At 37.0% G+C, this 22,246-nt stretch overlaps 1 protein-coding gene across 3 annotated transcripts in view; it reads left to right on the plus strand.

Annotated features, from left to right (window-relative positions):
* Nucleotides 1-18,702, plus strand: part of LOC131429431 (uncharacterized) — a 34,225-nt gene extending 15,523 nt beyond the window's left edge. The window contains exons 2-9 of one of the 3 annotated variants that reach the window (XR_009229428.1): nt 8,381-8,920; nt 9,103-9,437; nt 13,128-13,299; nt 13,362-14,512; nt 14,569-14,820; nt 17,199-17,308; nt 17,378-17,640; nt 17,704-18,702. Coding sequence is in view for 2 of the 3 variants with exons in the window: in XM_058593543.1 (XP_058449526.1) it covers nt 8,765-8,920; nt 9,103-9,437; nt 13,128-13,299; nt 13,362-14,512; nt 14,569-14,820; nt 17,199-17,308; nt 17,378-17,454 (2,253 nt within the window). In the remaining variant the exon portion in view is untranslated. The other 2 variants (XM_058593543.1, XM_058593544.1) reach the window with 2 other exon arrangements.
* The last annotated feature ends 3,544 nt before the right edge of the window (nt 18,703-22,246 follow it).

A 22,246-nucleotide genomic window follows, 5' to 3' on the forward strand; every position in this document is an offset into this window, starting at 1 on the left:
GTTGAAAAACAAATCGGTTTTAGTTATTTTCGACATTGCAATTAGTTGAATCAACTCGAACAATGTTATTGATTTGCGATAATAATCAAAATATACTTACTGATATACGTCATGATCTATTTGAAATAAGTATCGTTGTTCCAATATGAACGGTATTTTATATTGACAAGTAATATCATTAGTTATTAACAGGGCTAGAAAAACCACCGATCACTGCTGATCTTAAGATCACCGATCTCGCACATAAAAAATCACTACTGATTTCATCACAAGGAATAAATCATCGTTACGAAATCACAACTGATTTGATCTATGAGTGATTTTGATTTTTATACGATTTTTCAAAAAAACCAAATCAGTAAACCTTTTTTCTAATCAATCACCAAACCTTTTTCAACTGAAACAAAGTTAACTTTATCGCAACACCGCTGTTCGATAAACACTTGTCATGGAATCATAAATTTCTTCAAATCAAAAAGAAATTAGTAAAAATCAAAATCTGCGATATCGCAATTTTATGATCGGAGGATTCTCCGTGCAGCTCTTCGTTTTCATTGTGTTTTGTACTTCATTAGTAATATATCAGGATCAATTTTTCTAACTAAGGCATTCTTAAAATTTACAGCCTTGAAATTTCGGTGCTTTAATTGTGTTCAAATAAATAATAAACCAGGAGTGTAATAGTAATGTAGGAGAGCGATCAGTGACACGAAAAAACGTCGTCAAAGGGAAAATAAATGCGTAAATGTTCCTTAAATGTGTGTAGAAAGTTGCCTGAACATTTCACACTATCACAGTAGGCACTGGAAAAAAGTACACCCGTTTCTGATGCACAGCGCTGTGAGTGTCTCCATACAGTGAGAAATCTAGGTTTACTTGGTTTATGATATCATTGAATATTATTCTAGCTATAATAAACATAATTTTCGAGAAAAAAAAGTTATAGTACGGTTGCTTTGATTATAGCGTGTTTCTTTGAATGTCGGTAGAAAAAACAATAATATATCGCAGATTTTCAGCACAAACATTTTAAATTAGATAAACGTTTAATTTTTTTTTATTTTCTAGAGTTTACGAAATTTCAACTGTATGCAAAACGACCGATCTCAACTATCATTGTTTTTTTTTGCGGCAATCATTAACTTTGAGAAGCGAAAGATATGAATAATGAAGATATTTTTTTTCATTCGCACTATTCAACATATTTTTAATGTTTCCAAGTAATGACCGATACATTTTTATTTGGCTTTGATTTGGCTAGATAGAAAATGTTTCAAAGGTAAACTTTCGTACTCAAACTTTTTAGAATAATAAGTATATTGAACTGAACATTCATTATTTAATTGAGAATGCGTTTTTATATTTGAGTAGTTTTTCATTCGTTCTCGAATTTATAACACTCATTAGCATATTTGTATCGGGATTGTTACTAGTGAAAATGTACTAGATTGATGAAAATATGTTCTAATATTCAAACGCTTTGATTAATAATATTTACTGGACTAATTTCCAAGCTTTCGTTTATGAATGCATCCTCAATAATATTTATGTTAACAGTTGGCTGACGCGATCGCAATGCTCTCGAATCAATACAACTTTTAAAACAATGTACCGAAAAATCGATAACATGTTCGTGACAAGTGATACTTTTTTGTTTCATAGAGCATATACAGCTCGACTGGCTTCCTATTATCGTAAATAAATAATGTAGCGTTAGGAGTGAACCTGTCATTGTCTCGTTTTAGAACAAAATTGCTCCACCCTACAAATGTGCGTAGGTTTTCACGGTCGAACAATTTTAAAGGTATGACGAAGGACTGATTACTTTTTAACGAAAGGCTGTGCAATCACCCTGAACTTGATCCAAAATTCTGTTCTGTTCGACTGCTAATGATAATACCAATGCATCATCACCCTCCATTGGGACATTATATCATTGAAAAAGTCGACTGTTTCAAATATATGGGTATATATTTCGACCATACGTTAACCTGAATTCACCATATTAGATCTGATGAATAGCATGTGGCGTTCTATGTTACTGTGGTATTTTGTGGAGAGTCAAGTCATATGTTTTCCAGTGGGCACTGCTTAATTTTTATTTTGCTTACATCCATTCACAGCTCAACTATTTGATAGTATGAAGAAGTGCCGTTACACGAGTTGAAGTGATTTATTAATAAAACCGAATAACTCATTGGTAAAACTCCACATTATTTCGTTTGAATTAAGAGGTAAAATATCAAAAATAATAACTAAACTTGCAAGAGAGAATTACAATAATGTAGCAAATTCTGTAATTGTAATATAAAAACAAGAGTAAAATATTTTAGAAGACAAATTTCTCAGGAAGTTGTTATTTTAACATTCATAATAGAATGTTATAAGCATTCCTCTTATTTATTTCTGAGACGATCTCTTGAATTGCTTTTTATTCAAAAATATTTATTTTTACTATACTTAATATAACTGAAATATTTCACCAATAACCAAATGAGATACAAAAACTAATATTGATGTTAAACAGTTATTATACTATTTTTTGATTACAGAAATATAAAAAAATCAAGTATTGAAATGACAGCCCAGAAAAAAACAAGTTCTGATATAATTGTAAAATATGCTGTCACTTAGGTCTTTGTTTACTATTTACTTTTACCCGGGTAGCTTTCATCTGAAAAATACAATTCTAATCACAGACTGAATGAGATATTTAATTAAAGTAGTTTCCTTGTTGATTGCATTACACTCCAATATCCGGGGTTGGAGAGGCAGATAGGGCTTAACTGAGCCCTGTTTTATGTTTTATTTTCATACTACCGGCCCTTATTACCAACTACATTGAGTGAGAAACGATAGAATATCCTTTAATTTTAGATCCGCATACACACTAAACCATGTATGGAGAACCAAAAACCCGGATACGTAGTTGCGTCAATGCGGGACAGTTACATATCAGATGATATGAAGTACCGTGCTTTCACACAAATCACACGAATAATACTCAGGGGACGGGTATAGCGTGATGGGTAAGTCGATGCCTTTCACGCCGCCCGCCTGGGTTCGATTCCCAACCCCGCACATAGGGTCAGAAAGTTTTTCTGTCCCGAAGAGGCGAATGACATTAATGTTAAAAGCCTCTATAATTGAAACAAAAAAAAAAAAAAAAAATAATACTCAGCACGCTGAATAGTAGCCATGTGATAATTGAGTTTGCAATGTCCAGTCAGAGCTCTGACCGAAATACTGCAATGATGCTTGAAAAATTGCAGTAGACACTTTGACATTTTCAGATTCAAATATGGTAAAAATGCTTTAGTCTGAACGCAAGTTTGCCAGTTGCTGGCATGTTGGGATGCAACCCAAGAACGAATCTTGTGCTTTATTAACGAGTTGACAGGGGTAAAGCTGGCTCAGGATCAACGAAATCATTCATTGAACCAGCTCTAGCCAACTCATCAGCCCATTGATTTCCAGTAATACCAGAATGATCTGGTATCCATTAGAAGTAAAGAGCATTTGAAATGTTGAGGTTTTCAATTTCAGTTCGACCTGCAATCACTAGATTAGACCGTGAATTATTCGAAATGAGTGCTTTTAAAGCTACCTGACTGTCGGAACAAAAATAAATTCGTTTACCACAGATTCTCTGCTGAAATGCCGATTATATTCCACACAAAATCGCGTAGATTTCTGCTTCGAACACAGTACAGTATCTACCAAGTGAATGAGACTGCTCTAGCCTCATTTCACGACAGTAGACACCAGCAACAGCACGATCATCCAACAAAGAATCGTCCATATAACCAACTATGTGTTCATAAAGTTGTAGTTCCAAAGGGCTCAGTGTAGAACTAAAGCAAAGGACCGCTGCCACTGTGACTACTTACAAAAAAAAATATAAAACAATCAGAAGAATACAAACAGCTCATCGTTTTATTATTATTTTAGACTTTCTTTTAGTAGTATTTTGCCAGAATAGTTTTTTATCTGAGATTAGTGTTATTCACTATCAGGGAACTCCTAATTGAAGCTTTTTGGTGTGGGGGAGTGTGGTGGTAAAAAAAAAGGTGGGTGAGTAATGTCACAGTGATCAAAATGCTAATCGTTCGTACTAGTTGATTGTGTGAATTTCGCAACTTTGACTGATTTGCTTCCAGAATTGTAACGGAGCATTTATACTAACAGATCTGCAGAAAAGTTCGTATCGTTTCTATGAGAGGGCGCCACTAGAATTAAATCCATACCATTCAGTTAGTACCAACCTTCAAAAGATACGTGTATAAATTTGACAGCTGTCTGATTATTAGTTTGTGAGATATTGCATTTTGAGTGAAGCTACTTTTGCTATTGTGAAAAAAATGGAAAAAAAGGAATTTCGTGTGTTGATGAAACACTACTTTTTGATGAAAAAAAGTGCCGCCGATACCAAAAAAATGGCTTGATGAGTGTTATCCAGACTCTGCACCGGGCGAAGCAACAGTTCGTAAGTGGTTTGCAAAATCTCGTACTGGTCATATGAGCACCGAAGACGATGAACGCAGTGGACGTCCAAAAGAGGCTGTTACCGACGAAAACGTGAAAAAAATCCAGAAAATGATTTTCAATGACCGTAGAGTGAAGTTGATCGAGATAGCTGACACCCTAAAGATATCAAAGGAGCGTGTTGGACATATTATTCACGAATATTTGGATATGAGAAAGCTTTGTGCAAAATGGGTGCCGCGTGACCTCACAATCGATCAAAAACAACAACGAATTGATGATTCTGAGCAGTGTTTAGAGCTGTTATATCGAAATAAAACCGATTTTTTCGTCGATATATAACAATGGACGAAACATGGCTCAATCACTTCACTCCGGAGTCCAATCGACAGTCAGCTGAGTGGACTGCACGCGATGAACCGATCCCAAAGCGTGGAAAGACTTAACAATCGGCCGGTAAGGTTATGGCGTCTGTATTTTGGGATTCGCATGGTATAATTTTCATCGACTACCTTGAAAAGGGAAAAACCATCAACAGTCACTATTATATAGCGTTATTAGAGCGTTTGAAGAACGAAATTTCAAAGAAACGGCCTCATTTGAAGAAGAAAAAAATTAGAGGGTTGTATGCAAGACACAACCGAGCACAATAACATTAAAAATGAAACGTTTCTAGGGTCTTCATAATAAATACAAAAATAAAGATGATAATGATGATGATACACTAAACTTCACTACACTTCAAAGTTACTTGAAAGCTCAATTTTAGATACAAACAAGCTAAAGATTTAAACCTGAACACATGAAACTATTTTATTTTATGATGATAATTTTCGAGAAACGTACAAACTTATTAATTTGATTTGATTTATATCGTTTATTTACCCCCAGTTTTAACCTAATAATGGTCGTTCACTGGGTGGACTTATTAATTTTATAAACAGTTAATCGAACCAAAAGAATGTTGTACCAGTAATCTCAGTAATGGTGTAATTTTATTAATCCTTCAAAATCGTCGATAATCTTCGGAATGTGTCAGTAAATAATATGGCAACAATACGAGGAAGAAAACATGTGAAACAGTCCGCATAAAATATTTAGATATTAACATTGATTTTCGCTTTGGCATATTAGGAATATACGGAATGGATACGCCACAAAATTCCCAAATTTTGTTCATATTGTAACTTGATGTTATTAACACATGAATGAACATTGTCATAATTACAACGCGTGTAGCCATCAGACGCTTATTGTTTTGAAGCAAATAATAATTGAACTGAAACTGGCGGTTAACCAAATTCTACGAGGGTTCCTATTCAAACAATACATGTAAAATCGCAGGTAAACTTATCTTGAGTTTATCTTTGATACTATATGATATTGCATCTAATTGTACTGTATATGTGAGCCTGTGGAACTCAATTATACTACTACACCGAGGAGACCGCTTTTAGATAAGTTTCAGAATTTAATTTTGAATCTTTTGAAGCGTTTAATTCCTGGTGGGACAACAACTTGTTCAGTCATATTGTCACGTTTTGTTCGTATGGGAATGGAGATTTAAGTATGCAAACCGATCCGTTGACATATTAAAACATTTTTAAGCTTACAATATTGAAGCTTTGGAATCATTTAAATTAGGAAAATCCATTAACAAATGATCGAGGAACAAGCGCTGCAAATTAGATCCGAAAAATCTATCGCCGATAATTCTATATTGGCCTAATAGTTACCAGAGAACCAAAATAAAATACTCAATTCAAACCAATTTTTCAATGGTATGCAATTGAAATATTTAAATGACGTTGTCTCATAATAGGCATTTTTAATGGTAAAATCGACCAAAAATTTGATAAATACATGGGATATTTCAAAAGAATCGGTAACCACGCGGATTGGGTTTTTCAATAGCTAGATGATATATAAGATACTCAAGCGTACACGGTGTTGCACAGACAACAGGAAATATCACCAACGCATAATGCAAAAGCGACAATCCAGCAAGTGATCGCATATACAATCCAGTCATCAGCTCACTGGACGAGCTACTTGTTTCATTCACAGTCAAACATCAACTAGGCAAAGAAATATTGTGCAGCCTATATTTATAGATTTCTCTTCATACTACGCATAACGATACGGTGTTTTTTATGCATGACGCAAAGCCTCCTATGCCGAACAAGAAGTTGACGTCATTTTGTATAACGGGGATTGGTGGATGAAAACATAGGTCGATTCCAACCATTTTTTCAATAGTATGCTATTGAAATACTGAAACGACGTCGTTATACATGTTTAAGTTAAAAGTTTCCGAATCGATTGGTTGTTAAATTATAACAATCCATCAACAAATGACCGAGTTATTAACGTTCAAAATTATGACACAAAAAGGTTACGCGACTATTTTTGAAACTTTTAATTGACACCCGGCCCCATATAGTGAAGAGTAAGGCATTTTTAATGCCAAAAGTTTTGTTTCATCAAGACAATGCACCGTGTCACAAGTCGATGAAAACCATGCTAAAATTGAACGAATTGGGCTTCGAATTGCTCCCTCATCCACCGTATTCTCCAGATTTGGCCCCCAGTGACTTTTTCCTGTTCTCAGACCTCAAGAGAATGCTCGCTGGTAAAAAATTTAGAAGCAATGAAGAGGTAATCGCTGAAACTGAGGCCTATTTTGAGGCAAGGACTGTCAAAATGGAGTGGGCCAAATTGTGGAGTTCTATACGATGTTAACACTGTTCGGATCTTTTTGTTGCAAACGCAAAGCAGTCAAATGCTGGCTTTATTGATACTCGTTTGGTGCGAATTTCGCACTGCGAAAAGTGCACAAAGCTAATCAAATTATTTTAGATTTGCACTAAATTGATGATTTTAATCTTTGATTTGCAAAGAAACAATCTTCAGCCGATTCTTAGCGTACAGGATATAGCATGGCTGGCACTATGATCCTACTGACACTAAGAATCCATCCAGGTCGGGGCTCGAACATACGACAACTGGCTTGTGCACTGAACCAAACAACTCGGAAGAGAACACATTGTTTTATAAAAATCTTTATCCACATAGATGTGTGTGAAGGGTGCACGCAGAACTAAACAAATTAATCTTAATGCTAGTTCCAGAATTTTACTGAGGTTGGATTCATATACATACATACAAACATACATAAATATATTCATACATACATACATACATACATACATACATACATACATACATGATTCAATATTGCAAAGTTCTAACTCAATGTTAGGTGAATGAATTTCGCATTCCGTCGTAGAACGTTGATTGATGGGGTTTTCAAAGTATTGTAATTATTTACGCGTGCGGTTTTCCAAGAGACCTAGTTCTTCGTTCTATTCGCAAAACTAGTTCACCAGTTTCTTTTCACTGATAGACAGCTCAGTATGTTCGTGGTGCAGGGATGCATTCAATTGGTGTAAATTAAACAGAAGTTCATTTTTAGTTGGTGTTTTTAATGTGACTGAATTAGGTGTTCTAGGAATCAAATGTTTTAGCAAGAAACATCATTAGATTATTTTCAATTTTTTTCAATGTGCAGTTTGATACCGTTAGATCACTGAAACTACGTAGGCAATTGAAAATCGTTACAAACTTAGCTGTCGCACAAAAGCCGTCCCTGTCCAAAAAACCGCACTGAATTGACGGCCACGGTTACCTGTTCCTCTGGTTTTTCGTCAATCTTTTCGTGTTTGAGCCACCCTTTTGTTGGAATTCGGATAACAGACCGTTCACATAAGTAGCCTTCGTCGGCCGCAAACTAAACACAAATCACCCAACCTGGTTTGAGGACACCAGTCTATCGCATGCAAACCTAAATTATGGAACAATTTCCTAATGGTTTTTGTTTTGTTTCTCTTTCCAGTCCGCTGTTGCAACGACGATTGAGGAGCTGGGAGCTCTTCTTGCAACAATTCAAGACAGACCATTGATGAATATTAATGAGTCCTGCGGGTCGGTGAATGATGTTGTATATTGAACTTTCAGCGAAAGAAAGGATACTTGATGTCGGCTTCCCGACCAGCCATAGTGGTTGGAAAATATTATTGCATGTTGACATGAAATCTTTTGGGCTGCAAAAGTGTTTGTTTTTCAAAAGTGAAACAAAAACTTCTTCGTAAATGACAGGAAATATGAGCTCCCTATTGCAACGAAAACGTGAAACTGTTTGAATTGGCGACAGTCAATGAAGCTGGAGGACGACGCTATGTGCAACGACCGCGTGTTGCAGTAGAATACGGTAGGAACCATGAATCGATACCTAACATTGAGCCAGCTTGGAGACGGTACCTACGGTACGGTTGTCCTTGGTCAACGCAAAGACACCGGCGAGAAGGTCGCCATCAAACGAATGAAACGGAAGTACTACTCCTGGGAGGAAGCCATGAATCTCAGAGAGGTTAAGGTAATTGTTGATATGCGTCATCAACGGAATCCTGCACGCAAATGCGGAACCAATTCAAAGTTGAACGATTTCAGTTGAGGTTCCGCATTGAAATTTCCTTAATCCACTTTTTTTTGCTCCACGAAAATGTTTCGAATGGCTTCGAAACTAACGAGATACTTTTTGATTCTCACACATATTAGTCCCTGAAAAAACTTTCACATGCCAACGTGGTCAAGCTGAAAGAGGTGATACGGGAAAACGACGTCCTCTACTTTGTGTTCGAGTACATGCAGGAGAACCTGTACCAGCTAATCAAAGACCGCGAAACTCACTTCTCGGAAGCAACGATAAGACTGATTCTGCAGCAAATCCTTACGGGGTTGGCATTTATGCACCGGCATGGGTTCTTCCATCGGGATCTGAAACCGGAGAATGTGCTCTGCTGCGGGCCGGAGTTAGTCAAAATAGCCGATTTCGGTTTGGCTCGCGAAATCCGATCCCGGCCTCCGTACACGGACTACGTGTCAACTCGTTGGTAAGTAGCAATATGTTAGCAAGCTAATTGTTTCCTTGCCAGTGGTTAATGAGTCAAGATGATTGTAGGCGTTTATGCTGCGACGTTGGTTTTGGTTTGCTAATTTGTAACGTCTCTCACCAAACCAAAATCAAGTACATGCGTCGAACACGTTGTTGGCAACTTATGTTAGTTGCGTGCTATTGCCATACAATTGAAAACTAGACTACAGATCGAAGCACCGGAGACACCTAATGTTATATACCATTCGGATCAGATTAACTAGATCTAAAAATGAGATGAATTAATTTATATAATCTTAGGCTGGTTTGAAAGCTACTATTGAGCCATGGTTCAAATCCTAAGATCAAATAGCGAACACTTTCATTTCCGGAGATATAATCGTAGACGAAACAGTTTAACAACATTTTTTAACCGCTTATTTTACTCGGAGACAGATTAGCCGATCTTTGGCTCTTTTGGAAGCCACTATTAGACCATTGATCAAGTATACAGCTCAAGGCGAATACTTTCGGTTCGTAGATATCATCGTATAAATTGCGTAACCGACGAAGCGCACTTTTTTATTTTCTCTTCACAATTCACTCGGAGACTGCGGATCCGATTTCAACAAACTTAGTTCGTTTGAAAGATACTATGAGCTCATTGATCAAGTTCGATAATCTAAAGACGGACACTTCTGGTCCCGGAGATAAAATGGTATAAGTGACGTAATCGGCAAAATGCACTTTTCTTTTTCTCGGAGTCGACTAAATCAATTTCAACAACGTTAGGCTCGTTTGAAAGCTACTATTGGGTCATCGATTGAGTTCGAAGATTCAATTTCGAATATTTCCAGTTCCGGACAAACCGCATTTTATTCGAAATGCTCAATTTTTGCGAGGATGGCTTTTGATAAAATATTGGAGAAGCCAAATGAATGAAAAACTAACAGAAAAGATGATTTATTGGAAAAAGATGAACTCAGAGACAGGTCTCGAATCTGCGTTTTATGCATTCCGTGCATACGCGCTACCATTTCACCACTCTGAATCTTGTTATAGACACTCTAAAACGCCAGTCAGACATGGTAGAACGTACATCGAACATGGTCTACGTCCTGGTGGTCACCCGACCGATATCTTACATCCAAACATCTTCTCTGTCCATCAAACACTTGTCTTCTCGCTTTATACCTATTTTTCGCTCAAGCACTGAATAGGAGAGTGTATTTATAATCGCTTGTCACCTTCTTTAATGGTGACAGTCGCTGGCTGGACATCGTCAGCCAAGTTTGGAAGGGCCATGGCGAACATATCCGGTTCGGGGGATGTAATTTTACTGGTTCTCCAAGGCGCTAAAATTTCACGGAGATGGATCGATTTTGAATATCATAGACGTGTTTAAAAGCTATTAACATTTGAGCTACTATTAGGGTATTTATTAAGTTCTCAATGCTAATTATGAACATTTTTTCCCGAAGATTTAATCGTATAAATGTTTTAATTTGACTATTTAAATAGAAAGAGAAAAGCATAATCACATTACTGGGTAGATTAAGAGTAAAAAGGTAATAAAATTGCTGGAAATCTTGATTCTGGAACGGATACCCATACATCATTCGATTCAGCTCAACGACATCGGAAAATGTCTGTGTCGGAAAGATTTTTTTACCGCTCAATTTTCTAGAATTGTTAATGGTTAAACCGATTTTAAAAAGCTTAGGTTCGTTTGAACGTTACTATTCAATTGTCTATCAAGTTCGAAGATCAAATGGCTGTCACTTCCGATTCCGACAATATAATGGTATAAGTGACGTAAGTGACAAAACGCGTTGTTTTTTACCGTTCTAATTCTCGGAGATGACTGAACCGGTTTTAACATGCTTAATGACGTATGAAAGCTACTATTGAATTGTGAATTTAGTTCAAAGATCAAATGGTTCTGGTTCCGAAGATACAATCTGAAAGGTCAAAATATAAGAAAAGTAAGATAATATCTGAAAGGTAAAAAAATAAGGAAAGTTTGAAGAGAAATCTTTGAGGGTGTTAATTTTTTAACTCATCAATTTGTATTCAAATTGCCTTACAAAAAATCGAAAATGTCATGTAACTCTTCGGAGGACGATTTTCTCGTAAAACTGTTCACAAAAAGTTAAAAAACATAAAAGGTGATTCTTTGAGAGCCACCCTACTTTTGCTCCGAAAAATTGATGTAACTCGATTAAATGAAGGGGTAGGAAGATGGCTTCTTCAACAAAGTTGCTCAAAATTAAATTTCCTACAAATTCGCTGTAAAGTGCAATAATTTCTAAATTCGATTAAGAAAGTTAGAACCCAGATTTAAATCCAAACATGGACCACCCTAATGATCTTTTACATCAAAAGATACGCCAGTTGAATACAAACAACTTTTGTGAAGATACCAATTACCAAAAAAAAAAATTAATGGCGAAAATATTTTTGTATCGCTAATTTCCCGTTTCGGACCACTGTGCAATGGTATAAGTGACGTAACCTACAAAACAAGCTGTTTTTCTAACACTCAATTTTCTCAGAGATGACAGAACAGATTTGAACAAGTCTAGGTTCGTTTGAAAGCTACTATTGAATATTGAATGAGGTTTGAAAATCACATGGTTGTCACTTCCGGTTCCGAAAACATAATAGTATAAATGACGTAACCGACTAACCACACATTTATTATCTGTTGAATTTTCGCGAAGATTATTCAACTCATAGATCAAGCCGTAATTTTTTTGTGAATAAAAGAAAATGAGACTACGAAGACTTTGAACAAAACCTCACCTCCCCCCACCCTCGTAGATAAACGTTGACTTGTTTCTCCCCCAGAGTGTTTACGTGGTTTATGCATGGTCCCTTGCCAAACAGGCCAAAATTTGAAAGTGATGGGCAAAACCGCTCATTTGAAAGAAACGTTCAGAACTAGAAAGTTCAATCAAAATAATTAGTTCTTTCGTTCGTTCGTTCGTTCTTTGTATGTTTCTGCACAGAATACACGAGAGCTTAGGAGCCTAATCCAGTATTGAGGATCCAGGAGGTCAAAGAACGGATACTCTTGGGCTATTCCTAGTACAGAATAGGTAGAATATAGGTATAGAAATAACATAGTATTTTCAATCATATATTGATAGTCTTCAATGTGCTACTGTAGCGATATAGATCAAATAAAAAGATCGATAACATTTCTTCGGTACTTAAAAACGTCAAATTGAAGTTGTTAGAGAAAGACATCGATCATAACTGATCTTTAATGGTTTCGTGGAATAATCATGAATAACCAGTGTTACCAGACTGGAGTTTTGAGTCACACATGTAAATGACATGTTTGGACAGTGATAAACGGAAAAGTGTAAAAGGGAAGTCGCTCTAATTGAAAAATGAATTAAAATAATTCAATAATAATGTAAGGTAATTTAATAATAATGTAAGCTATGTTAAATTATGAACTGATGACCGCGTAGGAATTCTTCATTGTGTGTATGTTTGGCGAGCAAATTCAACTATAATAACTATCGCAAGCAAACAATTATCTGCACGAAGTTTAATACCATTGTTTGCTCGACTAATCCAGTCTTTACTGCCGTGTCGGTATTTGTTTCAACATAAATTTCTTTGCATTTACTTCCAAATTGTTAAGCAATTTACGGTTTTTAATTTTATGTCGTTCCATTCCGTGTCATTCTCATAGGTACCGTGCACCGGAAGTACTGCTCCATTCTACCCGCTACGGAAGTGCCATCGATCTATGGGCCGTAGGTTGCATAGCTGCTGAGCTTTACACCTTTCGGCCGTTGTTTCCCGGATCCAGCGAAGTAGATCAGCTGTTCAAAATATGTTCTGTGCTCGGAACTCCGGAAAAGGTAATCAATTGCTGGTTGGTTGTTAGAATTTGCTGCTATTGCCAAGTCCATTGTAATTTCAGAGTGACTGGCCTGAAGGGCATAAACTCGCCTCAACAATACAGTTTCGTTTTCCGGAATGTCCAAAAATCGCTTTAGAGACTTTGATAACTCGTGCGGGAACTTCTGCAATTCAATTGTTGGTAGATTTTCTCCGTTGGGATCCAGAAAAACGACCAACCGCTCAACAATCACTAAAATATCCCTATTTTGGTGCTATGAAGCCGAAACATTCAGTTGGCGCATTATCAAACGGAAATATTCAGTTACCATCGATGCAGCAAAACAATAACGGTGTGCCTAACGCAAGGATTTCAATACTGGATGCGTCTCAGTTGGACAATAGTGAATTCAAAAGTAGATTTAGTTTAAATCCAAACAATAGCAGTAATATATCTGTGAATAACAATAACAGCGCCAACACCAACGGAAGTGTTTATAAATCATTGAGTAATAGTGATTTGAACGATATCAATTCTCTCCTAAACTTGTCGCGAATCTCCCAGAATGTCCCGGTGGAAAAGCGAGTCTCTCTGGATAGTGGTAGTGCTAAGAGCAATACTAAATTTCAGAGTACGATCAATTACAGTGTACTTAACGAAATGTTGAACAGTTACAACATCGGTCTAAACGATAGTCTCGATCGCGGTCGGTTGCACCGGAACAATAGTATTACGAAATCGACTACTGAACAAAGTGATAGTGGGGTGAACGATAACGGTAGTTCCGTGGTTAGCTACTCAATTATGAAACCGACAGTGATGGACATTGGAAAAAATCCTGCAAATGTTTCTGTAGCACGTAAGGAAAAAGTGAATGAAATTTTTGTTACGAGAAATGGAGATAGTTTAAGTACTAATAGTGCTAATCGAGCAGTGGACAGTGAAGATTCGAGCTACTTTAATAATGGGTTCTTTCTGCACAAACAAAACGAAAACGCAAAAAAAGTTGCCAATGGAAGTTTAAGTGTGTTTAAGGAAAGTTTCCTAAACGACTCCAAGGCTTACAATGCATTTTCGAAGCAACCTGTGTTGTTAACTAGAAAAACGGATGAAGAGATTAAAGTGAATAAGTCGAAGAGCTCCATCAATCGTGGATTACAAAGCCATTTCAGTCGTAGCTGGGAGCCTGTTAAAGGAAGTAGTTTTGAAGATGATCTTGAGGATATTTTGGGGTGAGTTCGAACATTTTCGTTACGCTTGAAGTTACGGAGACATATTGAAATTTCAGGTGTAGAATTCATACGAGAAAAAAATCAAACACAGAATTCAAAGTGGAGGACATTTTTGGGACGGTTTCTTTTGCTAAGGATTCCAATGCATCGAAGTATCCCAATACGGTTCCATTCGCGAAAAGTGTGATGAAGAATGGCGATACGATGACCGACATTTTTGATAATTCTGATCATGCGAAACCATCACATTCCAGTGCAAATATTGTTCCTAGAAGGAAGAATCCGCAGGTGTTTGTGTCCAATAACAAGTCAGTATTCTTAAAGTATTTTTATATTTTGTAGGTTTTATCAATCAACATCCTCTTTGATCGAAGCATATTATAACTGCGTAGTCTTGGTCACACAAAGTTATTTAGTATTTTTCGTAATGACTCAAAACCGTCACAAACTAAGTGTGGATTTTTGAGCAATATCCTCAGAACCGACCCTGGTCGGCGCTGTTATCGCAAGCCATTCACTTTATGTTCGAGTCCCGACCTGGAAGGATTCTTACCGTTAGAAAGATCGTAGCTCTAACTATGCCCTGCATACTTAAGAACAAATTGGATGCGGAATCGGAATGAAGTACCCTGACCTTACATTGCATTCACCCATAGAGAAATATATTGAAACTTCCAGTTCGGAAGTAGCGGGGTAAAATGTGCAAAAAAAGAAAAATGCACTCGATTTTCTCAGAGATCATTCAACCGATTTCCTTTAACTTAGACTCAAAATAAAGGCCTTGTAGTCCTATAAGGTTCTATTGAATTTCATCTGAATCCAACTTCCGGTTCTGAAGGATACGGAGTAAAATGTACAAAATGAACTACAAAAGTGCACTCGATTTTCTCAGAGACCACTCATTCAATTTCCACATGCTTTGGTTCAAATGGAAGGTCTTCCAACCCCATATAATCCTACCGAATTTCATCTGAATATAATTTCCAGTTCCGGAGCTACAGGTTGATAAGTATAAAGAATTTCTTTTCAATAGCGTGCTTTTATACATGAAACGGACAAATCCTGGTTTATGGTACAGGGTCCGGCACTCGAAGTGTAACCAATTAAAAAGGCCATAAATTCAGTTTGAAAAATTACTTTTACTTAATTCAAAGTACAAAATGTGTAAAAATAATACAAAATTCAGAATCAATTCACTTTTGCTCGATATGACCACCTTTTGCCTTGACTATGGCCTTGAGACGGTCAAAAAACGAATCGCAAGCTGCCCGAATGTGACTTGCAGGTATTTTGGCCCACTCGCGGACAATAACTTTTTTCAGCGCCTCGAGACTGGTGTATCTTTTAGTTCGGACTTTGGTCTCCAAAATGGCCCAAAGAGAATAATCCATTGGATTCGCATCTGGTGAATTCGAGAGCCATTGTGTGGACGTGATGAAGTTCGGAACGTTGTTTTTCAGCCATTCTTGGTTCACTCGAGCTTTGTGAGACGGTGCCGAGTCCTGCTGAAACGTCCATGGTCTTCCACCGAAATGTTTGTCTGCCCACGGCTTCAAAGCAACCTCCAAAATACTTTCCCGATAATATGTCGCATTTACCTTGACGCCAGGCTCGATGAAAACGATTGGAGAGCGCCCATCTGCGGTTACAGCGGCCCAAACCATTATCTGTATCGGGTGCTGCCTCCTGGTGGCCAATCGATGACTCAAATTCTCGTATGAACGGTCGGTCAAGTAAACCCTATCGTTTTGAGAGTTTACGAATTGCTCAATTGGAAAAATTTTCTCGTCAGAAAATACAATGTTCGGAAATAGACCGCTTTCGGCCAAACGAAGCAACTCAAGCCAAACGAAGCAACTTCGCTCTCTCAAGTCAAGATTTTGTTTTCGCGTTCACTTTTGGCAAAATGCTTTCTTGCGCTTGTAAACAATACAACTCCGAACTGTCATTTAGCAAATTTCTAGAGAGCTGATGCCCGTGCGTCAGCTGCGCGAGCGGTCTGAAGTTGGTTACACTTCGAGTGCCGGACCCTGTAGTATCGGAAATGTGCTCGTGTGCTCCAAACCAGAAATCACTTCAATTTTCCAGAAACACCCACACCGATTTTCGCGAACTTAGATTGAAATGAAAACTATTATGTTTGCACAAGTTGATGTAGAATTTTATCCAGATCCGTGTTCCGGTTTCGGATATACATGGTAGTGAATGAAATTGGAACCTGCCATATAGAGCGATAAATCAAAAAACGCAAAAAAAAATCTTCTAAAATTCTAGTTTCTGACCAAATGAACCGATTTCAGCTATACTAATTCCAAGAACCATTGCATGGCTAGTACTACAATCCTACTGATACTAAGAATCCTTCCAGGTCGAGACACGAACCTACAACAACTAGCTTATTCCTAAAGGTACTTTGCGAATAGGTGCGGTTTTCTTGTATGATCAATACTCGGAAGTTTTGTTGTAATCGAATTGATTGTTATGTTTAGGTTTTTATATCTCTCAATTTTTAATAATTCACGCGACAAAAACCGCTTGTAGGATGTTTAAGTTGCATTTTTTTCGTCCACTGCAATTTTATGACCAGTTACTCTGTTGGTTATTCTATTTTCTATATGATTAATTCTTCAAAATACAGCAGTAGCACAATCTTACCAACAGTTTGATCTCATCTCTTCTTTTCCAGCTTTGAAGCGAACAACGAGTTCAACGGTGTCAACGCTTCATTCAAACTTTTCCCATGGGAAGACGCTCCGAAGAATGCACCGGAAAAGAAACAGTGGGCTCCGGACAGTGGTACAGTAGCATGTTTCGAAAGATAATTCCTTTCATCAGCGCGTCATCTCGTGTCGTATGTTTTTTCAGGAGTGCTGACCTATGTCGGACCAAGCGGAGACGGTAAGGGACGACCGGATTGGGCGGCAAAATATTTGGGAAAATAAACCGATTGCGGCCAAGAGCACGGGCGAATCAAGCGTTGGACACTTTTGGTTTAAATCACAGCAAGTCGAGTAGCAACTTTTGTCATGATGAACGTAGTTAAACATAGTATTTATATATATTTGTATTAGCCTAGAAAATCCTGAACAATCTGTGATAGATCAGTGCATAAAAAGTGCGGTTGAATGGTAAGAAAATACTAAATTGCCTGATTGATTACTAAATAGTTTACTCTAATGAAATAAAAATAGTGTATCAATGTTTCATCAATGTATGCATATTTTGCCAATGAGGTCCGTTACACTATCACAAACATGATCCAAAGTTGGTTAATGAAAAAACTCTAGTACTTGGGCGCACTATCCGATCCAGAAACAAAGGTAAATTATTGGATTGATATGGAGGCCAATTAATTTTGAGTGGCTGGTGACCGGTTTTCAACAATTGGAAAATGCCTTAGTTAAGCTGAATATTTCAGCTACAGCGTGGATTGAAAAGATATAGAAAAAACTTTCGAGGGTGTACGAGTTCCCGAGCTGAAAGAGAAAGTTGAACACACCCATCAAGGTTGACTGAACTTGAATGCCTTCGTGGTTGGTGTTTCTCTGGTAAGAAAATCTTCTCTGTAGCAGATTACTTTTCGCGTGGTAAGTATGAAAAGGTACTACGATTCTTAGTATCATTCATCAGATATCGCTACTATCCGTATTAATTTATGCTTCTTCTCCTATACCCGCCAGGTCCATCCTTCCAACGCGCTGCTCTAGTGCATCACATTACCACTGTCCAGGCCGCTCCAGTTCGCCATACCATCGTGAAGGAAATTGAACAACGGGCTCCGGTAAATTATGAATTTCCGTATTCCGTCCATGATAAAAACACTGGTGAATTCAAGAGCGAGCACGAAACCCGACACGAAGACGAAGCGCATGGACAGTACAGTAGTATTTCGATTCCATCAGCAAATTCATAAAAGTTTGCGTTAACTTCGAAATTCAGCCAACGTGAAAACATCATCAGCTTAGCTTTACTGAGTCAAACACGGATTCGGTAAAGGTGAATGATTGAAAAATCGATGGTGAAAATTTGCGAAAAATATATCTTTGAAGCTAAACTCGAACATGCAAACTTTCGGCTTGCTCATTTGAACCACTCTTTGAAATAACCATATAGGGGAAAATCGGAAGTCTTGGGCCAACTATCATCAAGTATTATTATTGAGTTCATAATTGTTTCAATTGATAAAATTACTGTACCTTGTAACAAAAAAAATGATTAAGGTGATATTTGCTCACAAATCAGTTATGATTTAGAATATCATGCAATTAAAAATTAAAAAATATAAATTTGAAGTTAAAATAAAACGCAATACATTCACTTAGCCCTTTTTACTGATTTTCTAGGCGTTGGACGTTACTGATTCTTTCTCTATGTTTTTCTCTGTTCATGAACTATCCGATGTGGTCCAAGGTTGCCTACTGCGCTGAGGTTCAACTCTCTCGAAAATCAAGAAATTATTAGGGGAGACCGGGGTTAGATCGGACACGAGGTTTATCCGAACAGCTTAAATATCTTATAAACCTTTAATTATTTCGATCCATGGATTGACTTTGTAAATGCGTCTTCATGTGATGACAGACGTTAGTTAGCTGGAGGTTGAGATGTAAGTCTCACTTAAAGTTGACTTTATAACTCTATAATCATATTGCATACGTATTCCATACGTATGAAAATTGATAAACAAATGGCCATCGAAGATTTCCTAATTCAAGATAGGTATTAATATGTTCCATGCGAAATTTTGAAATATTATTGATATATTCCACTCCAGTTTTCATCAATCACAAACCTAATCGACTCTAATTACTCCTTTTTGGAAGCTTGCGAATACCAGTTGGAACTAAGTAGTGCAAGTAGAAAACATTATTGTAGAAATCAATAAATTCTGAAAAATTCCAAGGTTTTTTTTGGTTGATATAGTGACAACAACAAATATGGTTTGGTACAGCCAATGTGTTCTTGAAACAACCAATATTTGTGCTAAACAAACGGTATGAGTGAGTAGAAATACGCATTAGCACAGGCTTTTGGTTTATTCGAAATAACTTCTACCTAACGGTTCTTGATATAAAATTGAACATATAAAAAAGGTTTGAATATTATTCAGTTCTTTTATAAAATTGAATATCTCAACTGACTGTCGTTAGTGGCTAGCGAACAAACCGTGTCGTAATCCCATTATGCTCAGTCACTGAAAATATTCCGTATTTCTATGTGTTGGTTTTGCACAATACGCTTTGTGCGATGATTCGTTCAATTTCCTTCACACTTTTGCGCGCCCTTTTTTGTTTGGTACTGAATTTCACCTTAATGCTTGTTCATACCAAATATTTTAGAAAACTTCAATTTTGAGTTATTTGCGATTATTTCATACTACTGAAAATTATTTCATCCTACTCATAAATTGCTAAACATATTTCCGATGGTATGCAGAAAAAATTATGTTGCTGGCTTATATACAACAAGAGATATTCACGACTAGGTTCTGTCCATTCTTGTACAGAGTGAATTTTGAAAAGGCGCCCCATAGCAAAGTGAGACGTATTCACGACAAATTAATCCTAATGAATGAATTATTTTTAATGAAACTGTCTGAATAGCAAGAGCAAGGCGTTAACAAATCACAAGGTTTTGTCTTCTATTTAGTCACCGCAACTTCGTTAGATTTTGTTGTTTTTTGATACTTTTCGGTGAGAAATAAATACACTCTAATGCCGTTTTTTGTACTGCATAACGTTTCGGCCTACTATGCTTCAGCCATCGTCGGACGCAATTTACAAAAATTCACACTCATCATTCACTCTATTCCGCACTCACTCATTGCCGACGATTGGACGATCATTCATTCTAGACCGTCCACACGCTTTACTACTCCAGTATTGGAGTAGTAAAGCGTGTGGACGGTCTAGAATGAATGATCTCCAGTATTGGAGTAGTAAAGCGTGTGGACGGTCTAGAATGAATGATCTCCAGTATTGGAGTAGTAAAGCGTGTGGACGGTCTAGAATGAATGATCTCCAGTATTGGAGTAGTAAAGCGTGTGGACGGTCTAGAATGAATGATCTCCAGTATTGGAGTAGTAAAGCGTGTGGACGGTCTAGAATGAATGATCGTCCAATCGTCGGCAATGAGTGAGTGCGGAATAGAGTGAATGATGAGTGTGAATTTTTGTAAATTGCGTCCGGCGATGGCTGAAGCATAGTAAGCCGAAACGTTATGCAGTACAAAAAACGGCATTAGAGTGTATTTATTTCTCACCGAAAAGTATCAAAAAACAACAAAATCTAAACCACACGGTGAATTAAGAAGAGATTTTATAACATCATATCTTTTTTTTCCTTTGTAAGATTTGGTGGATGATTTCTAATTGTTTCCATGATGAATGAAGTGTAGTAAATGAGCCAAATGCGTTGAATACGGAAACGTTCAACATATTTTCAATTCCAGCATGGCCGATTCTTTTGTGAGAACACTGATAATTGCGCAGTCGCACATTCAAAACTACTTACCAGCATCACGAACAAATTTTCTTATGTATAATGTATTCAAAAGTTATTACATTTACAGTTTGGAAAAATTTCTACGCATCAATTCGAGTAGATAGAACTATATATCTTAGATAATTGGTGATTTAGATTTCAATTAATTACGAGCAATGTCTAATATATGAAGCAATAAACGAGCAATAATACATAGGGCCACGGTGCCCATAGGAGTTTTGCTCTTGAATGGACGTGTGTTCGCATTTAAGGAAAGCTCCTTCACAAAACAGAAAAAAAAATCCAAGCATTTTTGTATTCCAATCGAAGGTCTGCTTAAAATCTGTTGAACTGTAGATGCTCAACATCTTATCACTGTTTGCTCGGTCCTATTTTCCTTATACGCACCCCAAAAGTTGTTCACCTAGATACAAATAAGTTTACATGGAACACAACATTTCGAAACAAATTTTAGCAGTGATTTTGACAATAGTTGTGTAGTCCTACGTCAACAGTTCATACAACCTCGTACGAGTATCCCTTTTAGTTTTTCCAAAAAATCATCTTTTCTGTGAGTTTTTCATTCATTGGACTTTTTTAATTTGTTCAGGCATTGCAAAACTTAAATCAGTTAAGGCGAATTTCCATCAAACCAACTTAAAATTGATAATTTGTAAAAATAAACAGTAAAGCAACTATACTGTATTATTTTTACGTTTCGTCTTTGACTCATCAGTGCAGATCAGTTCAAATTTAACTGCTTAGTGCTAAACTCGGCAGTTCAATTTGAACCGCTAAGCAGACGTAAAGTTTCTGCTACTTACAGAACACTTTTTGTTTTGCAACGGAGTGCAATGTCTTTTCTGACGTGCCGAACGAAAACGTGTTTTCGACTATTTCTGGCCGATGCAGGTATGGTCATTTAGGGGTTAGCCAAGTGTTCTGTAAGTAGCAGAAACTTTACGTCTGCTTAGCGGTTCAAATTGAACTGCCGAGTTTAGCACTAAGCAGTTCAATTTGAACTGCTCTGCACTGATGAGTCAAAGACGAAACGTAAAAATAATAAAAACGGTTATGTGCCCTAGCACAAAATTTGGCTAACCCCTAAATGAACTATACTGTATGTTTTATTCGTATTGCGGAAAATCTACTCGTACTTTTCGGAGCATTTTTGTACTAATACTCATGTAACGTAACATTTGTTCCATTGAATTAATAGGTAGTCTTTTCATCTTTCTCTTTAATTGATCCATTT

The sequence above is a fragment of the Malaya genurostris genome, chromosome 2, assembly GCF_030247185.1.
Source record: "Malaya genurostris strain Urasoe2022 chromosome 2, Malgen_1.1, whole genome shotgun sequence".
NCBI classification, from domain to species: Eukaryota; Metazoa; Arthropoda; class Insecta; order Diptera; family Culicidae; genus Malaya; species Malaya genurostris.